The sequence below is a fragment of the Helobdella robusta genome (genome assembly GCF_000326865.2).
Source record: "Helobdella robusta unplaced genomic scaffold HELROscaffold_3, whole genome shotgun sequence".
Taxonomy (NCBI): Eukaryota; Metazoa; Annelida; class Clitellata; order Rhynchobdellida; family Glossiphoniidae; genus Helobdella; species Helobdella robusta.
This window is the reverse complement of record NW_008704501.1, coordinates 3,822,197-3,838,715: the sequence shown is the minus strand read 5'-3', so window position 1 is coordinate 3,838,715 and position 16,519 is coordinate 3,822,197. Positions and strand designations below refer to the sequence as shown.

General features: G+C 34.0%; 4 protein-coding genes across 4 annotated transcripts in view; all 4 read right to left on the bottom strand.

The window, feature by feature from the left end:
• Positions 1–188: 188 nt before the first annotated feature.
• HELRODRAFT_188595 (hypothetical protein) lies at positions 189–5,107 on the bottom strand. The gene is given in 9 exon segments (XM_009021308.1): positions 189–335; positions 368–1,107; positions 1,474–1,665; positions 1,845–1,984; positions 2,891–3,028; positions 3,189–4,059; positions 4,333–4,452; positions 4,895–5,046; positions 5,066–5,107. 6 exon segments carry the CDS (start codon positions 4,429–4,431, stop codon positions 880–882), a joined length of 1,668 nt encoding a protein of 555 aa, XP_009019556.1. The 5' UTR covers positions 4,432–4,452; positions 4,895–5,046; positions 5,066–5,107; the 3' UTR covers positions 189–335; positions 368–879.
• A 434-nt stretch (positions 5,108–5,541) lies between these two features.
• HELRODRAFT_161384 (hypothetical protein) lies at positions 5,542–7,637 on the bottom strand (the record flags this gene model as incomplete). Its single annotated transcript, XM_009021307.1, has 2 exons — positions 5,542–5,648; positions 6,908–7,637. 2 exons carry the CDS (start codon positions 7,635–7,637, stop codon positions 5,542–5,544), a joined length of 837 nt encoding a protein of 278 aa, XP_009019555.1.
• A 3,928-nt stretch (positions 7,638–11,565) lies between these two features.
• HELRODRAFT_161383 (hypothetical protein) lies at positions 11,566–13,584 on the bottom strand (the record flags this gene model as incomplete). The annotated part of the gene is made up of 3 exons (XM_009021306.1): positions 11,566–12,736; positions 13,125–13,266; positions 13,527–13,584. 3 exons carry the CDS (start codon positions 13,582–13,584, stop codon positions 11,566–11,568), a joined length of 1,371 nt encoding a protein of 456 aa, XP_009019554.1.
• A 1,284-nt stretch (positions 13,585–14,868) lies between these two features.
• The window catches only part of HELRODRAFT_66382 (hypothetical protein), a gene marked incomplete at both ends in the record, with an annotated part of 9,686 nt that continues 8,035 nt past the window's right edge, over positions 14,869–16,519 (bottom strand). Inside the window, 2 exons of the mRNA XM_009021305.1 lie at positions 14,869–15,045; positions 15,665–15,754. Of these exons, the coding sequence (XP_009019553.1) occupies positions 14,869–15,045; positions 15,665–15,754 (267 nt within the window). The remainder of the gene's footprint in view (positions 15,046–15,664; positions 15,755–16,519) is intronic.

The following is a 16,519-nucleotide window of genomic DNA, read 5'->3' as shown; positions in this document are numbered from 1 at the left end:
CGTTTTTAAGATTTAATTTATTTTCCGAATCAAGATGGGTATCGTCAGAAAATAAAATTTTAGTAATTCAACTAGTCACCATGTATTTGAAATTGTATATATGAATGAAACTCGATGAAATACAACACAAAACTTCAAGAGCTTCACGACTTCTTTCACCTACTATGTCTGTAGAGTTTTATTTAAAATCATTTATTAAACTTCATCTAACACAATTGTACAGCATTTAAAACGTAACAATTTTTGTTAAAACTATTATGTCTGCATTTTCACTCAAAAATAATTTAATAAATGTTTTGAAATAGAAAAAAATACGAATACTCGACTATCGTGAATTATTACATTAAGAATTATGACAATCATGAATTATTACACTATAAATTATGACAATCATGAATTATTACATTATGAATTATGACCATCGTGAATTATTACATTATGAATTATGATACATGCATGTGTTTATTTCATTAACGGAAATAGACCAACGTTATGAAAACCAGTCTGTTAGAAATAATTTATTCTCTTAAAAATGTTCATTAGCCAATTTGAATGATACCTAGAAAATATAATTTCGTTTGTTCATAAATTGCCAAATTCTTTCTGTTTACACTTTTTAGTTTTGTTCAATAGGCTCATTTAAATTGCGACAAGTTATAATGAACAGCAGCGAAAAGGCAAGAAATAAATAAACAAATCATTTTTGTTTAACATTTTGACAAAGCTAAATTCGTGAAATGAAATGGCCAGTTTATAACAAAGAACGCATTATTAAAATCTTCATTGATTTGTGGTTAGATAGGAAATAATGGTGAATAATAAAAATAACAAAATGAAGAACTCATGTTAATAAATGTTAATAAAAACGATAATAAATAATTATAATAGCAACAAATAACAATAATAATAATAAATGATAATAATTAATGTTGATATGAAGAGTAAAAGAAATAATAACGAATGGCTATAGTCGAGAAGTTGTTGTTTGCAGTGCATTTGTGACTGGTGCAAACTGCCAGTGAGTCGAATGATAGCCTCCATTTGCTGCCTCTCGTGAGATTTTGTTTCTTCTTCCAGCTTCGTTTTCAACTTATCTATTTCTTCTTCCTACGTATATTGTTGTTGTTATTCGATGTTTTTGTTTGATTTTGTTGTGTGTTATTTGTCGCTGTTATTTGTGTTGTTGTGTTTTATGTGTCGCTGTTGTTGTTGTGTGTGTTGTCGTTTCAATGTGGCCGTTGGTTCTGCTGAGAACGACAAGACAACAATCCTCAATCAACAATCATCTACGTTCATCACTCGACAACAATATTACATAACCGCTAACAACAACAAATATCACCAAAAAGAGAAAGAACATTAAATATCAAGCACTGCCAAGTGAAATAGGCAATTAAAAAACAAATAAAAAACACTAAACAAACGGCAGCAAAGCACAACGCCAAGTAGAGCAACGAAGAGACTCCATCTAACATATTTAGAGACAAGTACAATTTGCTTCAAGAGGGTCCTTTCCAGCATGGACAACTCATCTTCTTTCTTCACGAGATCACTGGTCAGGGCATCATGCTCCACCCTTGCCCTCACAGACATCTCCCTGGCATCAACGAGCTGAGAGTTCAAATTGTCAAGAAGCGTCTCACAGATTGACATCTTCGCCAACAGCTGCAACGTGAATACGTACATTTCAAAACAGAAATTCACTTGAAAACTAACAGCTTAACAAATAGCGGGAGCACGCCATCCACAAAAACATTACAAACAACCACAATAAGAAACAATAAAGACGACGTGAACATAAGCAGATGGACAGACAGGCAGACAGACGGACAATAACGATCTACCTCTTCGTGATCTAGCATGAAGGCATCGAGTCGTGCCCGGAGGACATCACATTGAACTTGCAACCTGCCTTCCTTTCCATTCGATTCCTCCAACATTCCCTCACAACTCACCAGCTTCTTTGTCATCTCTTCCTTCTCATCTGATGAAAAATAAGAAGATGATAAAGGATGATGATGATGTGTGATGTATGATGACATTGGCGGTGTTAATAACATTCGCGATGATGGAGTTATTTAGTGATGAAGATGATGACATTCGCGCCAGTTCTGATTAATAACTTCTCTCAATTCCATATGTTTTTATATGCCATTATTTAAATTCTATCTCAGCGTTTTATTTCTACACATTTATAAATAAACCAGGCATCAAATTCATATTCTTTCGCAATGAAGTTTGATCCTTTTTGCTTATATTCTTTAATAAATTTTTTCCTTGCACAGTGCGAATCTTCTAAAAAGTCATTCGACATTTATGATGACGTCACAAAGTTTTGTAGTTGTATACAAGCTAGACATAATGGAAGATTGTTTAAAATCCTTTGAAATCCTAAGGTACAATCTGTTCAGTTTGATCAAATGTGTACCTTTTTAATTCACATTTGGGATCTGCTTCTATAAAATAACTAGGATGATATTCAGAACATCTACTTTTTTTCAACCAAAATTGCAACAAAATTTTCATTATTTTTTTTGGGTTCACTTTGCAATAAAAATACGAACATGCATGCATGCATGCACTCCAATCAGGTAAAAAATGCATGCCTCCCAATAAAGCACGAATAAGCAGATGCAATAAATAATACAAGCCAACAAGTGAGAGAAAAAACTTACATATACAAACATAAAAACGCACAGTGACATCAATCAGTCAATCAATCTTCGTTTAGCATCCAAAAACCCAGTTCCCCCGAATTAGGACATACAAAGATACAGACAGAGAAAAGAGGTACGCAAACAAACAGAGAGAGAGAGAGAGAGAGAGAGAGAGAGAGAGAGAGAGAGTGAGGGAGAGAGAGTGACACACACAAACAAAGAGAGACACAAACTTTCAAGAATACTACATCTAATCCTGGATATCCTCATATCCCTGGCATGCTCCTCCCTCAGTCTTTCCATCTCCATCCTCAACGTCATGATCTGTTTCTCTCTCTCCATTGTGAGCTCTACAGATTCCAAACTATCACCTTAATGGGATCAAAAGGTTATCATTCATAAATGATATCATCGTAACCATAATTTTCATCAATAACCATAAAAAATTATGGATATTATAAATATAAATATTAATACCATAATCATTGAAATGGGTTACTTTAAAACGAAAATGAACAGCACAAGGCAAACCTTTCTTTAAGATGCCATGCTGATGATCACTTTTCTTTTGGTTGTAAGAGTTCGACATGACATTAATGTTGTTGTTGTTGTTATTATAGTTGTTGTTGTTGTTGTTGCTGCTGTTAGGACTATTGTTGTTAGTGAAAATACTTTTAATGTCGTTAGCATTGAATTCACCTGTAGTGTTATAGATACTATAACTGCAGCTGTTGTCTTCTTGAGATGAAATTTTTTTATATCTGGAGGAAAGTTGCTGCTGCTGATAATGAGGTCGTGGGTGGTCACTTTCATCAGCTTTAACTCCTTCATCCTCATCATCATTAGCATCTTTATAATCACCATGGTGATGATTGCAATAAACATTCAAGAACTTGTTACAGTTCCTCGTGGTTGTCTTCATGCCACCACCATCATCATCTTCTTCTTCCTCCTCCCCATCATCATTATAAGTAAATTTACAGCGATTGTTTTGTTCATCATTGTAATCTTCGTTGTTTTTGTTTCTCATGAAACCACACAAAAGTTTATGATTTCTAGTTTGGGGGTAGTTTTGTGTTTGTTGGTGGTTTTGGTTGTGGTGTGGCATGTGTTGTTGTGTGGAGTGCAATGGTGTGAAGTATTGTTGTTGGGTGGAATGGTGTGGCTGTTGCAAGCATCGTCCCAGTTGGTTCTGTAATTGTTGTTTTGGTGAGGAATATATCTGTTTGTTGCAAAGTGAAGATGGAATACGACTGTTGTTGTTGTTACTGTTGTTAATACCGTTGACATGAGAATGATTGCTCCCATCACCATCCTCTTCTTCCTCCTCCTCATCATCATTATCATCTTCTACTGAATCATCTAGAAAATCATCAAAACCATCTGTGATTAAGGCTTCCAACTGCAATATAAATATTTATCAATTTAATTTTTTAATGATAATAAAGTGATGTTGCAGACATAAAAAAAAAAATGATAACCAGGTGATGATCATAGAAACCTTTTAAATTTTTAATTCAAGTCATAAACTGCATTACAATGGAATGTAAAAAATGATGATCATAAGAAAAGTTACAACTGAAGACAGAGCTAAACATGGCAGATGAAAATAAATATGTATGACTACAAAATCGTAGGTGATGTCTGATGCTGAACCACTGAGCAGCAAAACCACCTCAATCTCTCTCTGCCTATCATCATTTTCCATGTTGAGCTGGTGATCATGTTGTAAACTGATATTCGAAAATGACACTGTTGTTGAGCTGTCATCCATTTTTATTTTTACTTGAGAGAGCTTTTAGAATTGAACAATTAAAAAATTAAAACAAAAATAATTAATTAAACAAACAATTATAGAAAAATATTTTTTCAGTCAAAAAATAAAAGTTATATAAAAGTGGTTTGAACTGAAACTAATTATTACAACTTTAAAAAACAAACCTTTATTTAATATTAATTTATTAATGAACAAATCAACAAATGACTTGCTGTTTTTATTTATCAATAATCAATAAAGTTTTCTTTTTGGCTTTTTAAAACAGATTATCATTATTAATCATATTAAACTAATCAATGCAATTTTTATTGTAATAAGTTATTTTGTAACCAGCATTCTGATAATTTATTTCATTAAAATTTGAATGCATGAGCCAAGGCCAACATGCAGAGATGATTGAGAATATTAAATTTTATTATAATTATTTATTAAATGAATTTATAAAAAGTAAAAAAAGTACCTGAACAATTGAACAGGTTTCTAGTAATTAGAAAAAAAAAATATTTATTTATTAAAAAAATTAATTTTCAGTAAAAAAAAATTATATTAAGAAATCAAAATAAACTGGAGAAAAGTGAGCGGATATAATAAAGATATCAGTCTTTATTATTATTATTCCAGCCGCATTTTCTTAAATTTAAACTTTTAAACTTTACAACCACCACCACATGTGCATAAAACATTTTTTGTCTATTTTGAAACGGGCGCATTTTAATTCAATGTTGAGATTAGTGATGCTCCTCCTTTAATACCGAGCTTGAAAGAATTTTACCGTCAGAAACCGTTAATTTGGTCGGGTTAATTTGGTTAATTTGTAGCAATGTATGCAGCACAATTGATTATTACAACTTAATAATTATGTACGGAACGAAACTGCCTATCCTAGCATGGTTTAATGGAATGGGATTGAACTCAATTTATTCTTAATTCTGCCGCTAGGTTTGTTTTGGGTACCGAAATTTAAGTTGATATCGAGCTAGATAAGAAATGAATTACGCTTGTTTAGTGTGTCAGATAGAATTAAATTTAGATAAGCTCTGATTGTGAGAGATTGTTTTGTGGGAGGAAAGGCACCAGTTTATAAAAGAAAAATTTTTGAAGCACGTATTAGAAGCGACTACTCCAGTTTGATTGAAATCCTATGACAACGGCGATCTTGTGCTTCCGCTGTTCAAGTTTTTCCATCTCTTCTGATAAAAGTTTAGAAAGATCTCCTGTCGAACTGAGTGTAATTAAAATTAGTCGTGATGAATTTAAGAAACGTTTTAAACGCCGCCTATTCAACAATAGCACTTCGGGATTGCACTTCTGAAGATTGTTCACAAGAGGCGTTCTACAAATTTTGAGTGAGTACAATACAATTTAGATTACAATAGCAATTAGATCCACCGACTTATCAACGGTTTTCTTGATCAGGACTTTTCTTGCTTGGGATTTTATACTGATATTGCCTTATCGTGTTTTCCCCATTATGAACTTAAACTTTTAATGGAAACATGAGCATGATTTATTTACTGCAATTTATACAATGAACTATTTAGGAGCAGATGAGAATTGATTGCGGTGATAACAGCACTCATTTTTCCAGGTCAACTTTCAATAAAATTTGCAGATATGTTCTATAGCTCAATTTTTATACCAAATCTTAGTGGGTTCATGAAATAAAATTTTTACGTCGAAAGTATAAACAGTTAGACATTGTGTATCTGTAACTATGTTTATTGCTTATATAAGTTTGATATTTGCATTAGGATAAGGTTAATGACAACTTTACAAAACATTTCAATGCAATATTTGTAAAAATAATCAAAAAAAGAACAATAAAAGGCACTTTTTACAGCTAAAATTTGGTAAACGTCTTTTTATAAATATTATAGTTGAAAATTTTAAACAACTGAAACCGTCATATGCTGGTATGAAAAGATGAATATATAAAAAGTGATTTGTTATTAAAAAAAATAGTTTTCAACATAAAATGGAACAACAATATTTTTTTAAATTTAAAATTAAATCATGATGTGAACTGTGACAAAAACGCATACATTACCACCATCATTTCAATATGACAACATACGAAATAACGGTAGACATATATCATAAGTAGAAAAACTGAAAAAATGAAGTGATAAAAATTTATTAACCAAAAAAATTTCGAATGACATGTTGATAAAAATTATTTATTAAATAAAAATGTTCTGTCAAATATTAATATTCATTCCTCTAGCGAATAACGTTTCAACAATGGTTTGTAATTTAGTGTTGTCTTTCGCCAGTGACTTCATTTGTTCGTTTGGTGGTCTTTTTTGTGCTTCTCTGCCTCAGCAAGCTGTCAATTGAAATTTGAGATAGAAATTTAAGCAATTGAATAACTCTCGTTAAGATTTTAGTTTAAGCGCAATAAATATTCACACAATTCACTTATAATATTCACCAAAAAACGTTCACAAATAAATCCAGAAGCAATGTAAATAACCTAATTTAGAATTTTCATTGAGGACCGAGTTGGAGATGAGGTCTAACAGTTCGGAAAAGGATGGTTGCTTGAAGTTTTCCACGAGGTCGTCTTCGTAAATGACATTAAAGTGATCGCCGAAGTTGCTGTAATTGTTGTAGTTGTTGTAGTTGATGCTGTTTGTGGTGATTAAGCTGTTGGCGATGTTGTTGTTGGCCTGAAGATGTTGGTAGCCCGTTTGAATGTTTGGATATGTTGTGTACTGTGGATGGTACGATATGATTTGGTTGGGGAAATTCGAAAGGTTGTACAGCTTGTTGTCGTTGTTTTCAACTGCAAAGTTTTTGTTCGAATATGCATCAAGAGGCATCTTCGTGTTTGTTGTCGTTGTTAGTGTTGTGGCTGATGTAGAAGTAGAGGATGACGAAGCATCATCATCATTAATGTTGCTGGCAGGTTTTACATTTGTGTGCATGCCATTAGAGACGATGTTGTTATACACAGTGTTGTTAATGTCTTTGCTATGGCTTCTGTAATGTTGTTGCGAGGGAACACCATAAACGTTATTCTGATTTTCAACAAAATAGTTGTTGTAAACGTTGTTGTGGTTGCTTGACGATGTTGTTGTTGTTGCTGCTGCTGCTGCTTCTTTACCATTCCCACTACCGAGTTGACTTTCAACTGAGCTGACAGCAGGGAGCAGTTGAGTTGGCTTCATTTGTTTGCTCGTCAGGAAACTGTTGGTGTTCATTTTTTTAAATAAATATTTACAATGCATCAACCTGTTTCATTGATTTTGTGGATGGAAGTGGCAAACAGGACAAAGAAAAACCAAATAAAGATTATTTCAGACAAAAACAAACAAAAAACAAACAAAATAAATTGTTGATAGACTGTCAGCGAATGTAAGTTATGAGAAATTGCATTGCTGGGATTGGTAGGAGCACGCGTGAAATATCATGTGAGTTCTAAATGGGTGCACAATGCATGTCACACTGTGCAGTAAATAATTTAATTACAATAATGGCCGCCTCTTGTACGAGCTCAACATCTCATTCTCATGAAGTATTGTTTATTAATAAATAAATAAATGAATGAATAAATAAATAAATGAATAAATAAATAAATAAATAAACTAATTAAATTGATTCGTTTAATTCAGTTGAATGGCGCTGACGAAATGGCACCAATCACAACCCAACTGCCTGCCCGACCAATGAGAGACTGAGACGCCCAAACGCCAGTCAAAACGATTCATTATTACTATCATCTAGTATTTACTTTTATCTTTTTTTTTGCTTTTTTTACTCTCTCTCTGCTCTCTTTCTTTCAATTTTCTCTTTCTTTCCCTTTCTCCGACTTTTCCCTTCCGTTGAATTCGTCTGTTGTTTCTGTTCCAATTTTTCACGTTCTACACATTAAGAATGATTCAGTGTTATACATACATGCGCCAGTTTATTGTATCTTTGTCCTGTCCTTATATGTATATATATATATATATATATATATATATATATATATATATATATATATATATATATACACGTAATATTGCAACATTAATAAATCATAGCAGTTATGTTATCGTTATAACTGTTCCAACTTTCTAGCGAAGAAGAGTGGCAGTAGCAAGTGCAGAAGTGTGTGGAAATGTGAACCGTTGCCCAAGAAATATGCATAGGTACATAATATAAATTACAGTGTACACATTCTCTTAAAACTGTTGATATGTGCAGAGGGTTGCCGATCACCAATCAAATCATCACATCATCACATCAATACATCAACACATCATTACATCATCACATCAATACATCATCACATCATTACATCATCACATCAATACATCAACACATCAATCTCATCAGAGCACATTCACTTCATGCGCAACATTGTTCAATATCACAGCGTTCCCAAGGTCTGTCGCATTTATTTATACAGGCTTACAGGCCTTTACCTACACTTAAAATGATATGTTTACTGTTTACGTTCAACTGTGTGTAAATGGATGAGCGTAAGCATTGACATCATCTGGTCATTAAATTTTGTTTTTGCTATCATCATAACTCATTACAACAACACCGTTACAGGCATCCATCCGCAGTTATTAGCATTCAGCATCATCACCATATCCATCATCATCGTCTTCTTCATCATCATCTTCATCATCACCATCTTCATCTTCATCATCATCATCATCATCATCATCATCATCATCATCATCATCATCATCATCATCATCATCATCATATCCATCATCATCATCATCATCACTACCCTCACCATCATCATTATCATCATCACCACCACCATCATCATCATCACCACCACCATCATCATCATCGTCGTCGTCATTGTCATGAATGTTACTGCGTCTCCGCCGAAAATTGCTCTCTATGAATAAATTTCACCATATGAATTATATACCAAAAATTTATAATACAAGTTGTAGTTGTTGATTTTGGAGCAGCTGCGGTGGCCACAAGTTGTAGTTGTTGATTTTGGAGCAGCTGCGGTGGCCACAAACCTCGCCACCGCCACACCACAGACGTCTCAGCTACTACCAATATCGATGACAACTATGATATATATATCGTGATATATATATATATAATAACGATAACGAATTTGACAGAAATAGGAGTAACCAAAAAATAATGATAAATAATAGTGATAATAATAATAATATTGAGAATAATAACAACAATAATAATAACAACAATAATAATAACGACATCTCCAAACATGGGAAGACGCTTTGTCATGCAAGGCGATTATATAGATTCATCGTTCTCACGATATCTTCTGCACACAACACAAACAACAACAGCCCAAACAATGACACAAAAAACAACATCACAAACAACGACACATACAACAACACAAATAGCAACAACACATACAACAACACATACAAACACACACACAACAACACACAAATCAAACTTATATTTTGTTTGAAAGCATAGACATGCACATTCAATCACATACAATTGTCACTTAATAAGATAACTTTTTGAAAGTTTAATTTCGAATATACAAGAAACAAATTGAAACATCCCTCACTAAAATACAAAGACAAATTTTAACAAATGAAACACAAAATACGTAAAAAACAAAATAAACATAATAAACATCATAAACATCATAATAAAATCATCATCGCCATCAATATAAAAAACATTCATCATAAAGACACAAATGCTGTAACATAAGCCAAAACCCCCATGAATATACATGACGTATGATAATTTTTATGTTTGGCCCAGAGAGCATTTGAAACCGTTGGGCACGGATTAACTTATGAGACAATCTTACCATCTGAGCTACCAGCCAAATTGTTTTTAATTTGTGGCGGTTGTCAAAGTTATCTTGTTAGTTTTTCCAGTTTTCTGATATCTCTGTGCTTTTTATGGTGCTATTTGCATATGTTGACGTAATGAATTTGTTGCCGAGTATTTCAACTTTAGTCTGATCATTCCTTAGCAATCAACTATTTCACTAAATTCATCCGAAAAACAATCCTTCCACTAAATATATTTGTAAAAACTCTGAATCTCATGTACGCATCATTGAAAAATCCTTCTTTGCGTTCGTGGGTGCCTGCATCATCACACGCGTTCGCTCGTTCGTTCGTTCATTCATTCGCTCGTTTGTTTGCATGTTTGTTTACATGATTGTTTGAGTCATGTCAACAAATATTATAGAAGCTTTGTGTGCACGCGTGCGCGCGTGAGTAACGCGAGTTAAATAACGATAAAAAGACAACATGCAAAACGCAAATACATTGATACACGTGCACACAACAGCGCACAACAGCATACAACATCAACAACATTAGATACGTCGTACACGCAACTAATTCTACTCATTTGATTCGTGTGGGTGCAAGTATGTACGTACAACATATGTGTGCTCACCTCCCATGTATTCAAACAACTAACAATGAAAACGTATCGCGTGTTACTCGTCATAAATGTAACATACATACTACAACCATAACATGTTCACACACTCACACATATCTGCGAATTTGATTGGCTGCTTGTTAGTGCACACAAACTGTACGCACGCATATGTAAAGTGTACAAAATATTGCGTGTACGAAAGATGCTTTTGTTTGTTTGCATACGCGTGCGTGTGTAGAACGCAGATGATGTTTGTTTGTTAGGGCGCGAATATGTGATAGAAAGAAGGTTGAAGCATGCGTGCGTGCGTCATGCTGATGTAACCTGTGAGAAAGTTAAGTTGGTGGCTGTCAGGATGGTGGTGGTGGTGATGATGATGATGATGATGAGGAGGAGAGGATGATAATGATGAATAGATAGTGAGATGATGAGGCTGGTGATTGCGGTTATAAATAACTTAACGATAACTTTGATGATGATTAGTGGAGAATATAGCTCACAACAAAAACGCAACGTTGTACAACATTTCATTTGATGTGCAACTTTTAAAAACTTTAATTTCATCACAAAACACCACTTGAAACAATGACACGATATCACTACATTAATAAACATTACAACGACATATCGTAACACAACGGACAAACACTTAATGACATCACTTGAAACAGCTCATTACAACAAAAACACAACAAACACATCATTACAGTTACAACAAGACATTTAATGTTTATGATAATTAACAACAAATCATAGAAGAAGACATCGTCGTCACTTGTTATTGCTCCTAATTGACTTCACTTTTATGACCGAACCTCGTGTTTGAATTTGTTGGCTGCTGTTGTCTTTGTTGCAAATTGTTGTTGTTATAATGTTGTTAGAACTGATGTTGTTGCGTGTGGTAATGTTGCTGCTGTTGTTGTTATTATTGATATTTTTGCTGCTGTTGTTGATGTTATTTTTCGGACATTGTAATACATGTTGACCAGCGTATGTTGTGTTAGTTAAAGTTGTGTTGTTGTTGTTGTTGCTGCTGCTGCTAAACAAATTAACGTTAGCTGGATTGAAGTTGTTGTTTGTTAAAGTGATGTTAGTATTGTTGATCCAGTTATCATAAAGAACGATGTTATTTGTTGTTGTTGTTGTTTGTGGTGTTGTGAGTGCAGCGAAGGCGTTTTTTGCAAGTTTGTCGATGATAGCGTAGCTTGAATTGTTAATAGGAACGTTGTTATTTATGCTGCGGTTGTTGTTTGTGTTGTTGCTCTTCATTAAATTATTATTTGTGTTGTTGTTGTTAGTTGAGATATTCAAATCGCTTATTTGGTTATTTCTTATCACGTTGTTATTTGCACCGATGTTGCTATTAGTATTCATACTGTTGTTGTTGTTGTTGTTGATGATGATGTTTGTTGTAATGTTGTTGTTCATAACATTATTGTTGACGATGTTGTTGTTTGTTATGTTGCTTAACACGTTCGCATTCGACAAAGAGTTGTTGGAGTTGTTGTTCTTCAAGTTGCTCACGTTCATGTAGTCGTAGCCGTTGTTCACAACGCTCTGCTGGATGTTGCAGTCAAACGAAGGCTTGCGGTGAGCAGCGCCAACTTCACAGATAAGACGGTTGGTGAGCTCATGTTGGCTCGCATCTCCGTACTGATATGTGTAGTCGTATTCATTAACAGCGTAGTAAATATTTTTCACTGATGATGTGTGGTGGTGGTCAGTTCTGGATGTCGGTTGTGGGTGCTCTTCTACGTTCACCGCCTTCAGCCGTGGAATGTCCATCGAAATCATTTGATTGTGAAATGTTTCGAATTTGTCAACACTCTGTTGGAATGTTGGTTCGTGCGTTCGTAAGTCATTGAAGATCTGGTTAGACTGGCTGTATGGCAATGTGAACTGCTGGTTCCGCTTCGAAAGCAGGTTCAAACCTTCATCCTCCCTGTTGGCAGACATTCACGACGTGAATTGTAACTATCCGTTGGAAAGATTGTTATACAACATTCATGCGTGACAATTTGAACCGCGTTTTGCCAGGGAACGACAACAAAAACAACATTTCCCATAGTGCAAGAGACATCGTTTAATACAAATAAGATACAATGCACTAACAGGAATGATCAACCATCAAATTTATTCAAATTTCCGAATACTCCAGGAAACCATCCCTGTTCCCTTCTAAAGACACAATGCCATCACCCGAGCACAACTCCGATACAAAACTCGTGAAAGTATTTAAACTCAACTGGAATGCGGACACCATCCAACATCGCATAACTCGAAAGCTTGTAAAATAATACGATGGATGTAACCCCTCGCGTGAAACTTACGTGAGCAGGCGATTGAATGCTTCAATGGTTTCCGGTTTGCTGCTCCTGTAGAGGAGTTTGCAGTTGGTCTGCATCCAGAGGACCTTCATGTTCTTGCTGACCACGCGGTAGACGACCATGCCGCTGCTTCCCGTCTTTATCACTGCAGTGGTCATTAATACTAATAATGCTAATAATAATATTTAATAATAATAATATTTAATAATAATAATAATAATAATATTATTATTATTATTATCTCTTAGATATTCCTAAGAGGTAGGGGTTGTTGATGATGATGATACGATATGATGTGCTAAATTAAAATTGGATCTATATAATTTTTAAAAAGATACGATAAATAAAGCAAAATATAATGAAGAAACAACAGTAAGACAGACAGACAGACAGACAAACACATACATTGTTCATGTGCCCTAGAGAAGTACTGAAGATCAAGCGGATGCACCAAGTTGTACATGTTCAGTGGAGATAATGATGGTGGTGGTGTTGGGGTTGGGGAGGGTGATGACGGAGTTGATGTCGATGTTGATGATGATGATGATGATGACATCAAATTCTCTGCTGAGTAACCGAGTAGTGAGTAACCCCTTCAATTAAAAATCATTACATCGTTATAGCAATTGAAGCATCATCTTCATTATTACCATTTTTATTTTTCATTTTTATCATCATAAATTTTAAATTGTCATTAATATCAAGGTATTAATAACTTTTGCAGGTACTTTGCAAAAGTTGTTAATACCTTTAATATAATATTTCTTTTATTATCATACAGACCGCACCTCTACCATAATGCTGGTGAGTTGTTGGCTCAAACGGTAGGAGTGCGGTGTCTTATTGCGTGCGTACCTAGTTCAAATGCCGTCATTCAAAGCTTAAAAACCATCGCATGTCTTCCTTGTACAATGAGTTGCTTTGCTTGCACGTACAGACAACACGTGCGTGTATGTCGTGCGTCACAAATGTTGAATTGCAGCAAAAAAAATTTATAGCGGTAGAAAATCAGTTCTGCGTTCGTCAAGACTGCATGAAAATGATATTATGACAAACTTTGGTTCCATAGAAAGCAGACTCATGTCCATCTTCAGTTTACTTTTAAACATCGACTGTGATTGGACGAGGTCGTCAGTTACAATGGCGCCAAATGGACAGCAAAGAACAAACAGGACGTAATTCGATGAGAAGGGATGATAATGATGACGATGATGATGATGATGGTGATGATGATGTGTTGTTGTTGTCGAAGTTGGTGTTGTTGACTGTGGCTGACTCATTTTTTTCCTCGAAAAATTCTCACTGAAGTTACTGATATTACGAAGTTTGCCGGTTATTTCGAAAGCCTGTTAAAAATAGTGGGATGTGAAATATTTTAGCTTTAGTTAGTACTATCCACACTCGACATTTTTCTATTTTTTTCAGACTAAAATTTATTGTATAAAAAGAAAAAAATAATTAAAATAAAATTGTAAGTTAATCAAATATATGTAATATAATACACTTTTTTAAAGTTTATTCCGAATAAAAATAGTAGCAAAGCAATTAACTGAAAACATCTTACAATGAATCCAGAAGCATTAGTCAGAAGGCATCGAAATCGTACTGTGAAATTTCTTCTTGCCGAAAAATCTGATTGAAATTATTCATTCCACATTTTACTTCAAACTTTTGAAATATTTAAGAATATTTTTTTCAAATTTTTTTGCAAATGCATGCAAAGATGTTAACAACCGAGCAACGAAAGCTAAATTAATTTTCTCATATAACACAAACCCGACGTTGAAGATGACGACGATGATGGCATGAATGATGATGAAGGTAACAATGATGATGACGATGGTGATGGTTTCAAATGTTTCCTAAATTCTGCCCTGTCTTCTGAATGAATTAGGTCCAAAACACTTTGGTGGATGATGTCGGACTGGTGTTTGTTTGTTTGAAAAATAAAAAAAATTGAAAAACAAAAAAATTGAAAAAAAAAAATTGATAAAAGATGCTTGTCAATGTTGTATTCAATAGATACTCATTGATCGATTCTTGTTGGTAGTGGTTTTTTCAATTCAATATTACGCTCCTAGTTAATATTACTTACGGTTCCTATACTATTATTTGCCTGTTTGATAGCGCACTGGTTAAAGGAGTCCGAAGCCGCCTACCAATAACCGGGTTCGTTTGCAGAAAGAACCTTGCCTAGTTTTTTTACCATAGGTAAAGATTGCCTTTTCACGTAAATAAGTTGTGTGCGTGCTGCATGGGTAGTACATGTGAGAGGTTGACTTGTGGCTTTTGTTGAAATTAATTCAGCGTGGTTGTTCTAGCAATGTTTTTTAAGTAACAATGGCTGATTGTTTCTTGCATATAATCAGTTTCAAATGAACTAACAATAATAATAATAAAAAGAAGAAGAAGAAGAAAAAAAAGAAGAGAAGAAAAAGAAGAAAAAAAAGAAGAAGAAAACAAAAAAAAGAAGAAGAAGAGGAAAAGAAAACAAAAAAGAAGAAAAAGAAGAAGAAAAAGAAGAAGAAGAAGAAGAAACCAACTTGATGAAAGCCGAGGTATTGCTCAACAGTTTCAGAGACGTAGAAGATCTCGCCATCGTCGGTGACCATCATTAAGAACCCGTTCAAAGCCTTTCAAGATTATTTCAAATACATTACTAGCAGTTTTTAAATAAATAAAACAACAATTTTATAAAATTTGAAATTTCTGGTTTTCAACTATTATTACAATGAAGTTTGTCAATGTGTCAAATGATTTTTGTTAATAATAAAATGTTAATTTTTGTTATAATTAATATCAGGCTTGATTTGGATTGAATGTTTGGATCCCTGCGGAAACAAAGGAGCGGTTCTCCAAATTATTTTAAAAATAAATTTCCTTTTGTACCTCTTTCAAAAGTTTATGTCCAGCAAATAAAATTTCATCAACAAAAAATGTTGCAATTTGTTAGAAGCTATTACAAATTATTAATAGCTGAGTCACCTGTCTGTGCAACTATTGCTCGTAAAAATAACGAAAAAAAAAATAAAAATTCAGTGGGCTATTGCCCTGGAACCTCCTTTTTATGGAGGTTCCAGGGCAATAGCCTTCCCTCCCTCCCTCCCTCCCTCCCTCCCTACCTACCTGCCTGCCTGCCTCCCTACCTGCCTGCTTTCACTCTAATCTGGCCAGGGTTATTCATTTCTAACTAGGCACCTTCTTTTAAATGTTCAACTTTTATAACACATTGTCATGTAAGCAAGCTTATATCGAAAAATATTATTCAACATCGTGATAGTTTCAGTTCGTTGGTATTTGATTCTATTACATGATATAAACACGTGACATCAACACACATGACAGACATCAACTCTTCACATTACATTGCTAAATAATTATCATTCACGTATTTTAAA